Below are 14,873 nucleotides of genomic sequence, written 5' to 3' on the forward strand. Positions count from 1 at the left end.
CGCAGCGCGCGTGTCTTGCGATTTCGCGGAGATGCGAGGTAAAATATTTAGGATTAACTGAGCCGTCGAACCACTCGATACCGTGATAATTTCGTGAGAGCCAATTGTTTTCTCGTCTTGCTTTTGCGGGTAATTTTCCAAACGCGTATGGTGGCATCATAATTCAATGCTCGACAATCGGAGCATCGATTGCGACAACGGCGACTTCCTTCGCGATAAATTTATTGGCTTCATCGCGGAAACCTTGTATGTCGACGACTATGTCCATATTGTGAGATTTTCGTTGGTGAGGTACAAGCTCTTAGCGAAACGTGCGCGTTTGTTCGTGTCTCGTACAAAACTAAATTCATTCTAGCGCGTTACATAGTTTCCACTTCGTGAATAGCGTCATCGAAATTTCCAAAGGAAGAGGAGGGGGAAAATTTTCTAATCGCGTATTACATTACTGTGTATAAATACATGTTGGTGAACGAGCGTTAAAAGCTAACCGGAAAAATCGACGATAACTTGACGCGATGCGTCGATTTCTACGACATTATCGAATTCGGCGTAAACGATACAATTAATTGTTTCGGTGAGTGCCTTCTCGAATCTCACTTCTAACCGAAGACTTCCGTGTCTCACGAGATTCCAATGACCGGCGCAATTAGCGGATAGATCGGGTGTAAGATCAAAAGCGAATAACGTATATCCCTGAGAATAATCATCTCTACTTATAGAATTTCCCTCGTTCAAAAAATGGATACCCGTCCCTGAGAAGAGCGTATGATAAGCTTCGATGTAAAGCGGTTTGCGAGACGAGAAAACCGGTTGTAACGGTCTACTGGGTATTTGTGTACCGTCGACGTATAGCGAGAAGAAATTTATTCCGTAATTTTGGAAATTAAACGGATTCAATTTTCTGTCACCGTTAAACGCTTTATTATCGACGAAACCTACTATTATTCGTTTCGGTAATTGTCCCAGTATTACATTATCTAACGATTCACCCACAACCCCACTGTGAATCGTGAATGTTTTAATTTCAACTCTCGTAAGCGGATACTTGGCGGTAACTTTGCTCAGCATTCTAGCATGCGCTAGTAATACTCCGGAACTTATTTTCGCTCTTCTCACCATTAGGCTTGCATCGAGTATACGAATTTTCGACGTGCAATTAGTTTCTATGAAACAAAACGTATCTTTCGAGCGCACGAGTCTCAACCGCACCTCGACGCCATTAATTAAGAATTTGTCCTGATTGAAAACGTCGCAATGGAGGTGACCTATAAGATCTAGCGCGCGCCCTCCGCGTATGTAACGAGCTCGTCTCGCTATAGCGGTATTGCCTTCCGCTCCTACTGTATCGTCCATGTAACCGGGTGTATCCGCATCCCATAAGCACGAGGTTAGATGGGAAGTTTTTGCGGGTGATGAATAATTTAACAACGCTTCGATGTACGCGCGGTACGCATAAGCGTTGTTTGGAGGCGACACGAACTTTTGATTGAAATACACGTCGAATTAATTGAAGATGGAATGAAGAAAATGATTTACGGGGCCCACGTTGACGGCGGATCCGGTGGCGAGACCGGGTAGCGGCTCGGTTTCTACACGTACCCGAAGACTTAGTAACGTGTGTGTGAGATCTAAATATTCTTCTCCGTGACCCGGGATGACGAATTCTAGCGGGGAGTCGTCCGAAAGCGAGGTCACGGGTTTGTAATAAATCCATTGCGAACTTTCGATGCTAGTTTGCGTGGGCGGTAAAGAGAAGAGATCGAGCTCGCTCTTTAAACACTCGCTCGAGTGTGTGTGAAGAAATGACATTTTTTTTCTTTCACCGCCTGCTCTACCAACGTTATTGTCACGAACAAGCGTATTTAGAATAATGGCGATTATGAAAATATATCGTATACTGTACGCTTTTTACCGCTATTAGCTTTACGCCGTTTCGCGGACGACTTGAGTCTTTTTACAGTCGAGCGATTTTTCCTCGTATTATTTTTAGTTTTTTTTGTATTTGTTCTTTTTTTCCCACGCGACTTGATTTTCGATAAACTTTTTTTCTTATTTGTCTTACGACGTTTACGCGATGCGGTTACCGAGGATTTAGCGACGTGAGTCTTAAGCTTGCCGAAAGGAAACTGCGCTACATGAATTTTTTCATCCGATTTATATCCCCTACCTTTCATTAGACTACTTATTTTTTCCCTAGCTTTTCTCTTAAGATTGTCACGCGATTGTTCAAAACGATGCTTGACAGCTACCTTTAACGGCATTTTATTTTCAACATCCTCGATTATATTAACCCCGGCGCGCAAAGCTTCTTTACCCACTGCCCCTAGTCCTCTAGTTAAATAAGGCAATACGCGTCTGAACATTCCTCCGAGAAAACTACCTATTCCATGACCTCGTTGATAGGGTGAACCGACAAAAACTCGTGGAATTCCACCGCCGCGAGTTCCACCGTTTTGTAATCCGTTATAATACTCCGAATAATAATCCATATTAATGAACAAAACCCTTCTTTCTTATCAAAAAAATCTTTACAGAGTATTTTTAAAAATCTAATCGATACGTTTAAAATGTAAAGTCACCGTTAACCTGCCGGATTCAAATGGTATATTTTTTCCAGTATCGTCTTTTATATCGATTTCAATCCGTCGGAAATTTGTTAGGCGCACCGGGATATAATGCGGAGGTGAGAAATATTTCACTTGATTCGTTCCATATTCGTAATCGCGCCCCACCCCTGTGACAGGCACTATTCGGAGAAGAAGAGTTTGCACATCGCCTGTTATGTAAGGTTCGCAAATATCGCAATAAACGAACAGTTTATCGGGAATACCCCGCGTCAAACTACACGCTTCGTAACTATAGAATCCTTCGCGACGTACTCCATTTTCGTCAAGAGAACCGAGTTTAAGAAAAATTGCAGTAGATTTTTCTTTGGAATTAAGCTTAGATGTCGTGAGCATAGAACAATAGTGACTTCTCCCCTTAGGAGCGTTATAAATAAAATCAGCTAAACCGATCATTTGCAAAAGTCTATCGGAAAAATGCATATAATGAATCAGATTGCAACCAGCGGGACACGCGAGAGAGAAAAAAATACCGCCTGTAAATTTTTCTTGCTCCAAACGAATATGGGAACCGGCTTCTTTGCACGATGAATTAATCGTGGAGACGAGCTCTTCCATATTATTATAAACGCCATTTGATATTACGGCTTCCTTCGAAGTTAACACCTCATCTTCTTTATTTTTCTCTTTAACTTGAGGGTCGATATCGACGAAACTGAGTACATTTTCTCCGCGTCTTACATGAAAAAAGGTATTAGGGAATTGGATTTCGCTCAACGCGACTTCCCAGTCACCGTGTAAGTGCAGCGATTGAGATAATTCCGTAATGAACGATGAGGTTTTATTGTCGGGGGAATAGCGTATACTGCTATTGCTTGGAAGAACCAAAAGAAATTGATCCACCCTCATTTCGAAGAATAGTTAAATTCGAAGCGGGTATCCAGGAGTTAAATTTAGAAGGATACCCTTGCCAGCTAACTAATAATTGTTTATTGTTACCGCGTCCTCTGCTTTTTATCACACGATCGACGATAAATTCCTCGTCACGTAAGTCTTTAATAACCGGTGCTAATTCTTGTTCGTAAAAAATTCCGTCTATAATTTCACCCGATAAATCACTTAATTCATATACGCGGGGTTTTCTCCATTCGAGAACTCGATGAATTCGAAATATCTCCTCGCTCCACTTCGCCTCGTATCCTTTCTAGAGGGTTAGATCGTTCACGCGGTATTTAGCCTTTTGTTTACGCCCACGCTTCTTTTTCTTTTCTTTATCGTTATCCCATCGTCGTTTCATATTTTCACACGCGGTACGAGCATTTTCTCGCGTAACGACAGCGGGTTGCATTTTGATGGTGGAATGACGAGTATGATTGTAAACGTGAACAATATCTTGTAAAACATCAAAGTAACGACGTGTATTTTTATGCGTAAAATAACGCCACATCCGCTCCTTGAGTGTTCTATTAAATCGTTCCACTATAGACGCTTTAATATCAGGATTGCGCGTTACACAAAAACGGATGTCTTTTTCTTTTAAGAAATTTTGTACAGGGCGGGCGATAAATTCTTTGCCTTTGTCGGTCTGTAAGTATACAGGTAGTCGACCCTCGTTTCTCGAAAATATTTGTTGAAAGGCCTTTATTACGCAGGTAGCTGTTTTGTCACGTAAAGGTTCTACCCAAACAAATTTACTAAGCACATCGATAACCGTTAATAGATAAGAATAGCCGTCATTATAGCTCTTGAGATTACGAAGATCAATTAAATCGGCTTCCCATAAATCATCGATATTTGTTACGTTATAATGTAAACGAGGAAATTTTCGTCGTACCGGCCGATGCAGCGTGTATGCATCCTGTGATTTAAGCCACTCGACGACTTTGTTACGCGTAAAATTCGGTTTAACGGCTCGCGATAAATTGTCCACCGCAGAGTAGCCTGCATAATGTGCGAGGGGTCGTAATACAATTTTTCGAATTCCATCAATTGAGATTTATCCAATCGAGTGAACCTCTTCTTCTCTTTGACGGAGAAACTACGTTATGTGGTAATGTTCTATCGTCGTCACCGTCGTCGTCACCTTCCTCGTCGGCGGATATAAATTGCGTATCTCCTTCGGTTTCACTCGCTTCGTCTAACCTGTGACTGTACGATTTTGAACGTGTGATCGGAGTGGAGGATCCGCGAGGTAACGCGATAGTAATATAGCGAGATCGCGCGCCTACTTTTAATAACTTTTGATTTCCTATGAGACGCGGTGACGTACCTATGTCACGTAGTAATCGAGCAAACTGATTTCTTCCGGTTGCTTCTACCGTTTTTCTCTCGCGTACCGCATCGTTTATAAGTTCCGCGAACCCATTCGAACCCTCTACAATGTCGCCGTCTATAGTTACGAGCCCTTGTCTATTCCAGTTAATCTTAGATGACGGAGTAAGGAGCAGTTGCTTCATTAGTAAGCGTGCTTTACTACGATAACTTTTCGGAACACTATTAAGTATTTTTTGTATCATTTCCGCTGATTGAGCGCGTTTTTTCTCGAAACTACTACTACTAGCGGCGCTAATGTTACCGTCGCTGGTAATTAAAGTTTGCGTTTCCATAAGTTCATCGTCATCATCGAAGTTATCATCCTCTTGCTCTTTCGTGTCTTTGTCCTGTTCTCCATCGCGTTCATCGCTGGCGTGCACGTTTTTGCGTAAACGTTTTCTCGCAGCACGAATAAATTGAAGATAACGCTGAAGTACCTCCTTATACATTTTCCATCTTTCGTCCTCGCTGACCTGAGGTGTGAGATTCAGAATACGCCACATCTCTGCATCAAGCCGTGACAAAGGAGTTCCCGGGGTCCGTACGGAATTATTAGTATCATTTTCCACATTCGATATCTCGGTAATTTTATTCGATGAATTATCGGCCGACGCGTTAGAGGAAATTTCCGGTTGTCGCTGCAGTCTTTCGAGATTTTCCGACGAAATTAAAACCATTTTTTTTGCTCTTTCCATTATTGAATTGTAAATATTTTATCTTTTTCACATTTGACGCAACAAATATACACAGAATAGCGTCCCTTTTTTAATCTCTAATGATCCGGGATAATATAGCTCCGAGTATAGGGGCAATAAGATAGGGTAAGAATCCGCTGCGTTGCACCAATAGTTTTCTCTTAACTTTCAAATTATCTTTTTTCGCAGCAATACGACGTAGGATCGATTTATGTCTAGCAAGACGTTTCTTTTCACTACTCGCAAGCGGTACGTTACCTTTAAGAGTATTGAAAACGCACTCTTGAATACACTTAATGAGATTATTATCGACGGAACGTAAAAACGCTGTTCTTTGATTTTTTTTTCAGATAACATAAAGTTTTCAAAAAATTCGTGTTTCTTTCGCCGATAGATCGTCTAGCGATTTTTACCGCGCCGTCGGATGAATTCTTCGACGACGACGATGATGCCGGTTGCGATTTTTTTTCTTTTTTTACCAGCGCAGTGTAATTGCACGAGTGACAAGTCGTGTGTGAATACGAGTCTTTTATACGCCTCCGCCTCTTTTGATCGATCTACGTGGAATGTACGCGTAATGCAGCTTATCGTTGGGAAAGATACACGTCCGAAATCGATATTCATCTGGAGTCGATTGTTTTAAATCGAGCAATAAATACCCGTGAGGCTTCGAGGTAGCGTCGTAGTACGCTTCTTCCATAAACTTAGAATCGTCCGGATATACTTGACGCGCTAAATGCCGAATTTGCGCGCGATCGCGTGGATTTTTGAAAACTACTATGTAATTCGCATTGAGAGATATGTCGCGTTGTCCGCGTCCCTGATGGAAGAGATTTTGCGAAATGAGAATAACACCGAGATTTTTATGATGGCTTCCTTTAGTAAATAGATCTACGATAACATCGCACGATGACGACTCTCTCATAAGATCGTCGATTATCACTAATTTCGGGGTGAGTGGATCGTAAGAATAATCTTCCGGGCGCGGTAAACCCTCGTGAAATTCGATTATATTTTTCTTCGAGTTTATCGGAACGCTATTTGCATATACGTTCTTTTTTCTTACGCTACTCTTTTCTTCTCTTTCATTTTCATCGCATTGCAGGCGTTGATAGGCATCTTGCCACTCGGCGTAATAAAATAAAATTTTCTCGAATCGAGTATCGGACACGTCGGACAAATAACGAAGAAATGTTTTCACGAAAATCGTTTTTCCACATCCCGTAGGCCCGCAGACGATCGACGTCCAAGGATGTTTCCAGCGTACATCCATTTCTCCAAAATGAACGCGATATTCACCGTTTACGTACAATCTCGTAAATGAAAGAAACTCTAATCCGGGACGTTCTTAAAAACAAAAAAATAACGTAAAGAGCGTCCGCGTATTTAAATTTTAATATTACTCATAGTATGAAATGAGTATGACGGAAAAAGCTTATTCGGGGGGCCAACCCGCGGCGCTCGCATGCTCGCGCTAGCGTACAGCGAATAGCGCCGATCAGCTGATGAGCGCCGATCAGCTGATGAGCGCCTGGTTAGCTCGCAACTACCGATCAGCTGATGAGCGCCTGGTTAGCGCACCGCTACCGATCAGCTGACGAGCGCTACGTTGCGCTGCCCACAATCAGCTTTTAATCAAATGTTCTCGTTGGTGTGTATGTCTTGTGATAGCGGACGTATGTGAGTTCGGCATGAATATATTTGAATATATAAAAATTGTACGTAACAAGAATTTTTTAAAAATTAAATATTTTTATGTTAAAGTTTTTCAGACAAAAAAAAATTATATTAAAAATTTTGTTAAAAATTTAATATTTCACTAAATAAAAATGATTTCGCTTAAAAGGTTAATTATTATTATTAAAACTAGGATGGGGAAACAATATTTTTTATTAAAATATATAAATTTTATTACTGAACAATATTTTTTATTAAAAATATAAATTTTTGTATTTATATTTACAAAGTATTTTTTTCTTATTACTAATATCTACATTTTCTAACTTTAGTTAAACTATTCCTTATCCTTTCTAATATAAAAATAAAATTAAAACTACGGGTATTTTAAAACTCCGATTTATAAAATATAGTATAAAGTATAATATTTTATAATATTTGATGAAATACATTTTACTTTTACAATATTTACACTTTTATATAATATTTGCATTTCTATGCAAGTGGCGGAAAACGCACGCGTATCTCCGCAAAGATAGAAGAGTGTGAAAAGGAGAGCAATGTCATTGTTCCGGTAAATAACCGTAAGGAAGAGAATATCGATTTTTGATAAATCTTCGTTTTAATAACACAGGCTTGCATATTTTTGTTTCGTCACGCATTATTATATCGTGAAATGCGGTTCGCCGAATGGCTTTAAAACGAAGATTTATCGATGTCCCAAGAATCGCCTCTTCAACCTGTTCTCCGAGCGCTTCCTCTTCCCGTTCCTCTTCTTCTTCTTCTCTTTCTTTACGCAACAATAAATCTTTAATACTATTAAAATTAACTAAACGCGAGTTTTCAAAATTCAAGGTTATACCCTTTACTTTGCAAACTTTGCGTGTGAGTCCTTCGGGTGTACGGACCACATATGCGTAAAATTTCAGACTACCGGATACGAACGACTCAATGTAACTACCTTGTCCGTAGCTAGCGAGTTCATCCGTCATGTCGCCTAAAAATTACCCGTATGCGGTTCGTATTCTTGCGGATCTCCGCGACTTACATAAATACAGGAATCCGTGTCGTAATATAAAACGCGCTTGTCTAATTTTTCTAAATAATCATACAATTTTAATCGCGCTTGAGCCGTCGTGTAAGCCGCTATTATAACATTAGTAAGAGGCGAAGGTACGATCGCCTCTTCTCGTAGTCGAAACGAAACATATATCACCTCATCGTTTACAGGCAATATATCGGTTATTTCATGTTGAGGGCTAGTGAGCAAACTTATTAATCGTTCTTGTGTTTTGACAATGACGGTATTCGGTAAGTTTGCACGTTGACCAAATTTACCCCAAAAAGAATTCAAGCATAATTTAGCCACCGAGCGTAAACCGGAATTGTGTGCAATGTTATCTTTTTCAAGAACGATTCCTTCTACTTCCTCATACTCACGGATGTAACGCTCTTTAGCAACGTTATCGACACAGTTGCTCGGCCATCCGCTAGCTTCTTGCTTTAATTGTAGAAATGTATTGATGTATTCCGTAAATAGACCCCCTTATCGCGTACCGGTTTCGTAACGAGTGATGTTATATTGCCAAATCTCACTAACCCCTGTCACGAAATATCCTTTCTCGATTGCTTTTCGTAATTCGCACGATATCCATGTACCTTCGAATTCGCGTTCGTGAGCTTCGTGAGTACACGCAATCTGAGAAAATGTTTCGCAGCAACTACGACATAACGCAAATAATAATTTACCCTGCACGCGATAGGGTAATACAGGATGAAAGAGATCGCGGGGAGGAAGTACTTTACATCGCACGACTCCCTCGACTGAATCGAAATTATATCCCGGTGATAATCCGATTAATTCCTCGCATTCCTCACCTACGTATATTGTCGGGTGACCAATCGGAAAATCACCGGTCTTCAACACAAACGGATACAGAGAACATACATCCACGTAACGTATCTTTTCTGTACCCGTGATCTTGTATCACGTTACAATATTTCCTGTGCGTCCGCCGTAAAATGAGTCTCGGGGATCGAGCGGTTTGACGTCTATCATTTGATGTCGATGTAGATATTCGCGCATTTCGACATTTTCATTCATCTCGCGATCAAAGTCGCATTCCCATTTCTCAATCACCCTATATCCGCGCTTACGAAGACGAAATGTCGTTGCAACAGTGTGTTCGTAGCGTGAATCACATGTATCTGTACGATCTGTCGAAAGCAGTCTATCGCGATTTACCCAAAAACATCTTGGACAACCATGCCAAAAATAACCGTGAAACTGTAATACGTAATATTGCGTTACGTTATTTTCTACCGACTCGTAGTATCCATCGACTAGCGTACTATCGCGTAATCGATATTCTCGAGCGCGACCGCCATGGATAATATGATGAGCGAGCTCCCGCTCTTTCCATATCAACCATTGCAGGGCTTTACGCGAGTGAATATTTGCATGTCTGTATCCCCTCGTTGGAATGATACCGATCTCTCTTTCGCGTAAAAAGTTTTTTCTAAATACTCGCATACACGTTGAGGCGATGGTTGTGCATTCCTCGAATGGACACACGTTTCCACGCTCTAAGAATATTTTTCTAAAAACCATACACGCTCGTCTAAGGATATCTACATCGTTACGACAATAAAGCAATATTTCACGTTGAAAATCAAACACATACGAGGTGTGTTCAAAAAGTATCGCGAATTTTGTGTTTTTTCAAAAATTATTTATTTATTCATGAATATCTATTTTGTTCCCTTCAAAGTAATCCCCACCAGATATTATACACTTGTGCCAACGTTTTTTCCAAACCTCGAAGCACTTCAAAAAATCATTTTTTGTGATCTTGTTCAGCTCCTCCTTCGATGCCGTCTTTATCTCCTCAATCGTAGCGTAGCGTCGTCCTTTCATGGGCCTCTTCAGTTTCGGGAACAAGAAAAAGTGACAGGGGGCCAGATCTGGGGAATACGGTGGCTGCGGCATTATTAGTGTGTTTTTGGCCAAAAATTCGCGCACAAGCAACGATGTGTGAGCAGGGGCGTTATCATGGTGCAAAAACCATTTCGCGGCGACCCGTGTCATGCCCAAATCATTGGTAAAAATCGAATGGCACGAGCCAATCGATATGTTTAGGTCTTCAGCAACTTCTCTAACGGTGATTCGACGATTGACCAATACTATTTTCTTCACTTCATCAATGTTTTCGTCTGTTGTTGACGTGCTCGGGCGTCCGACACGCTCTTCGTCGTTCACATCTTCTCGGCCCTCGGAAAACATTTTGTACCACCGATAAACGTTGCTTCGGTCCAAGGTAGCTTCACCATATGCCACAGTCAACATTCGGAATGCGTCCGCGCACTTAATTTTGTTTTTCACACAAAATTTGATACAGATTCTTTGATCCATTTTTTGGAATAGGCAAAAATCGAAGACGAGCCAAAACACGTGCAAGCAAAGCAGCTGTCAAAAATTAATTGAACATTCAAAATGGCCGTACTTGTCGGCATAAATGAGAAACATGAGTACCAACATAACGCCACAAAAAAATCGAAAATCGAATATACGTAACCCGCGGAAATTCAAAATTCGCGATACTTTTTGAACACACCTCGTAGTTCGCGCGCGTCATCTCGGAGTGCCACGCGAGAAATTTTTCGCGTTCTTTCATCTGCATAGAATCGGGTGAATAATATTGAACACCGGGTAACGCTCCGACATAAGACTGATTATCGATAGTATTGAATAAATGTGGAAAAATGCCTTTATTCGTACCTTCTGTCAGTCCAAAAGCTTTAGGTAATTCGGATAAACGCATCGGCATGTAATTGATACTATCGATAAATTTCGTATGACCTAGCGTTAATACAACTATTTTCGTACCGTTTAAAATGACTCAAGGCTCTAAGACATGGTTTTCCACGATATATTTCAAAATAAATTGCGCGTCGAATGATTTCGCGTTATGCGCGATGCAAATTATTTGTTTAAAATATTTTGTCAGCCGCGTTACGAAATCTACAAAGTCCTGCACAGGGTTGCGACAAAATATAAATTCGCGAATACCACACCAGCGACATCGCACCGACATTTCATCTATTTCTGCACACTCCTCGCAAATTTGTTGAGCGACGCAGAGCGTAGGTACGTCAATTTTTACATTTGTGCTACCTTGGAGCGTTTCGTCTTGCCTCGTCTCAAAGTCATAAAACACGAATGCGACCCGGCTTTCTACGCGTTCGCGAGTCTGATTAATCGAACCTTCGGCGTCATCGTCGTCGTCGTTTCTCCGTTGTTGTTGTTCACTATTTCCATCCGCGTGTTCGGAAGTGCTCGGATCGGGACGATTATCGCCATGCCGACAAAGGGGAAGCATGTAACAAAGATGATTCAAAGGCTGAAGAGAACGACACGTAGCGCAATAAGCCGTGTCGCATTTGTGTTGATTATTTCTTTGAATCAAACGTCCGCAATCTTCGCAAAATCGTATAGTTTCACAAACACTTCGACGTGATTTACCATCGTATGATTTTACCGCGCGATGACGCTCCAAGCAGGCATGATTAAAAAATTCATGTCTACAATTATCTCGCACCTAATACGATCCGCGAATGATTGCTCGCACGGCGGCTTTCCGTTACATCGCAGACATTTATTAGAGCATCGATGCTCTCTCACATTGGAGCGGTAACTTAAATTACACGGGATACAATATCCCCGCCCGCCTGCTGCTGCATTTAAATTTAAAATTACATCGAAATGTTTATTATTTAAACTATAATAGATTTAGACGAGTTTTTATTTCCCGCTGCAAAGTGGTTAGAAATGCGTTTCCATCGAATAGCGGATTACCCCCTCGACCAAAAGTATCGTCGTTATATATTATTATCGCGACATTTTCGCTCGCGAGATATTGCTGAAAATGCTCGATTTCATCAATTCCACTCCCTTCCTCCGGAATTGTGACACCGGCATTCCTCGTAAGTTGCAACGCAAACTCGCGCTGTAACACCGAGTTTTGTCTTCTCACCGCATTCCATTTCACGTGTAACTCTCCCGTGCGTAAATTTCCACGCTCGTTAAAAATTAGAGCCGATACAAGCGCGCGAGGAAGACATAAATTATCGGTATTGGAAATTGTTAAAATCGAGCGTTTAGCAATAACATCGTGCGTAAACCTGTTACGGCCGCGACCAATGGGAGGGGTGACTTTAAAAATCCGAATGTTAAATTCTTGCGCTATATTGTGTCCTCCGCAGCTTTGCGCTAACGAGCTTACGAGTTCCCAAATATTTTCGTAAGTCAAATCTCGCAAAGGTCGGAACGATATACCTGCGGGGCCGCGGGTTAAACTTGCGGAATCGAAAGATATACCGACGTAATCCCTCGGTTCGCACGAATGCAACGCGTACTCGTGAAGTTCGCGAAACGCATTTTCTAACCACTCATACACGTTTGCTCTTTCGGGTATCGGACGAATACGGAAACTAATTTCCCGTCCTTCTACACCAAAAGTTCTAAAGCGACGCACGTTTTCCGCCAACATTATTAAATATCTAAAATTACCATCAGGCTCTTGATTCGCTATTTCTTCCTCCGCTTCTTCTTCTTCTTCCTCTTATCCACCAGCAGCCTCTAAATGTCGCTCTTCGTCGGAAGTTTCCTCAGCGGAGCGGGTTTGGGAATCTTCTTGTTGTATTCTGACGTTCCTTCCCCCACTACTCTGTACTGTGAGAAATAAAAATTATATTAACAAAATAAAATATTTAATAAAATATTACTCTCTTACGTTTGAATTTTTATTAATAATGTGAAAATGTTGTTATTAATAATAATTATGTTAAGTTCACTTACGTTTTAATATTCTTTTACCGAGGTATTTGTATCACCCTGCGAGGGTTAATACTCCGGTGAATATGAAATTTCAGGCGCGATGTTAGGAGAGAAAGAAATTTCTAATAAAATTTTATTTTAATTAAAATAAACAAAAAATTTAAACGTAGGAGAAGATTAAGTATAAAATATGAAATTATTACCTTCCTCGCCCATCGCCCCGCTATTTTCTTCTTCTTCTTCTTCTACAGAAAACGTGGCGTTGTTATTTTCATCTTCCACTTCTTCTTCATCTCCCGTTTGTTCTTCTCGATCTTCCGGCTCTTCTTCTTCATCTTCCGTTTGCTCTATTTCTTCTTCTTCCAACTCTTCATCTTCCTCTTCCTTCTCCTCCTCCTCCTCCTCCACTTCCTCCTCCAGCTCCTCTTCATCTTCCGAAATCGTGTTTATTTCCTCGTCGATTTCCTTCCCCCGTTCTCGCTCCTCTACGACCACGTTTTCATTCGCCGCGTCATCTAATATTCATCAGTCATATATTATTAGTATTTCACATAATTAAAAAATCTTTTGTGTTGATATATAGCACTGTAGTATTTTTCTTACTTACTTTCAAGCGGAGTAAATATGGCCGCCTCATCGAACGGACTTACTTCGCGAACCCGCACCTCTTCCTCGTCGTTATCACTTTCGGCTAAATCAATAACCGGATGTTCCAGCTCCGGCGTTAACACGATGCGTGCACGGCCTGGAACGTATATTATTTTTATTAAAAAATTTCCTGTTTAATATAATGTTTTCTAGCAGCGCGATATAATTTATGATGTTAAAAACTTACGCGAAGGTCCGGGCTCCGGCGAAGAATCCGCTCGTCGTCTTCTATTTAACCTTAATCTAAGTGATACGGGGCAATTCTCTAGTACGCGCAACCGGTTTCCTGTAACGCGTGCGACAGGGCGTACGAAAGCTAAAGTTTTAGCGATTTAAATAAATAATTGGGGTAGTTTTAATTAATTTTTATTTATAATTAAGTGTAAAAAAAAATAAAAACTTACCATTATTATCTTCTCCCCGGAGAACTCGATGAAAATGTAGGAGGAGATATTCTATGTGACCTGCTGCGTCGTTTTCTTTCTCACCACCAAAATGGTATCGCGACTCGATCACCTCACCCGCGATAATCACTAATTCGCGAAAAACACTAAAATGTCCTAGTCGGAATAATACCGCTAGTACAGCGTTGGGACATTCCCCCGCGAATTTTCCAAAAATATTGAAGCATTTGTCTTCACTCGCGCATGTTAATTCATATATATGCTTGGAAAAATTTTTTCCGCATAAACTCTGCGCTAGTGATAGACAAATTTCAATTACTTTTTTCAAACTCATTATTTGAAATTTAATAGTACACTTGCGTCGAATACGTGAGTACGCGAGAGACGAAATTCAAAAATGTAGCTAGCTAACTTAACTCCGAGAGCCGTATTTATACATGTTTATGGAAATCAAAATGGGGGATTTTCAGGTAACTTTTTCGATTTATTTTATCTTTTTTATCTTTTTTCTCATAGACGTGTATTCTTACCCATGTTTTATATATATATATGCTAATCTTTACTTAGATACAGAAAATATTTAATCTAGGGCGATATTTACTTAATTACGAAAAGTTTATAGAAATCAAGATGAGGAATTTTCAGGTATCTTTTCTCGATTTTATTTTATCTTTTTTTATCTTTTTTTTTATCTTTTTTCTCATAGCCGTGTATTTTTACCCATGTTTTATATATA

At 40.5% G+C, this 14,873-nt stretch overlaps 3 protein-coding genes across 4 annotated transcripts in view; 1 reads left to right on the forward strand and 2 right to left on the reverse strand.

Moving 5' to 3' along the window:
* The window catches only part of LOC114939923 (solute carrier family 23 member 2), an 89,903-nt gene that overhangs the window by 44,942 nt on the left and 30,088 nt on the right, over positions 1 to 14,873 (forward strand). The gene's annotated exons all lie outside the window — the stretch shown is intronic.
* Positions 6,102 to 6,861, reverse strand: LOC146721268 (uncharacterized). Its single transcript, XM_085487232.1, has one exon. The coding sequence runs from the start codon at positions 6,843 to 6,845 to the stop codon at positions 6,102 to 6,104; it is 744 nt and encodes a 247-aa protein (XP_085343358.1). The 5' UTR covers positions 6,846 to 6,861.
* Positions 12,871 to 14,671, reverse strand: LOC146721269 (uncharacterized). Its single transcript, XM_085487201.1, has 6 exons — positions 14,668 to 14,671; positions 14,138 to 14,431; positions 13,921 to 14,049; positions 13,693 to 13,830; positions 13,289 to 13,600; positions 12,871 to 12,980 (listed from the first exon to the last, which is right to left on the reverse strand). Exons 1-6 carry the CDS (start codon positions 14,669 to 14,671, stop codon positions 12,871 to 12,873), a joined length of 987 nt encoding a protein of 328 aa, XP_085343327.1.

The sequence above is a fragment of the Nylanderia fulva genome, unplaced genomic scaffold (assembly GCF_048542155.1).
Source record: "Nylanderia fulva isolate GAGA-0341 unplaced genomic scaffold, ASM4854215v1 Scaffold51, whole genome shotgun sequence".
Classification (NCBI taxonomy): domain Eukaryota; kingdom Metazoa; phylum Arthropoda; class Insecta; order Hymenoptera; family Formicidae; genus Nylanderia; species Nylanderia fulva.

Excerpts from the sequence above, each read along its gene's own strand:
- LOC146721268 (XM_085487232.1), bottom strand. The coding sequence starts at position 6,845 with ATGGATGTACGCTGGAAACATCCTTGGACGTCGATCGTCTGCGGGCCT.
- LOC146721269 (XM_085487201.1), bottom strand. Across the intron at positions 13,831-13,920 it reads GCCGGAGCCCGGACCTTCGC|GCCGTGCACGCATCGTGTTA; the intron begins GTAAGTTTTTAA and ends TATACGTTCCAG. Across the intron at positions 13,601-13,692 it reads CATATTTACTCCGCTTGAAA|ATGACGCGGCGAATGAAAAC; the intron begins GTAAGTAAGAAA and ends GATGAATATTAG.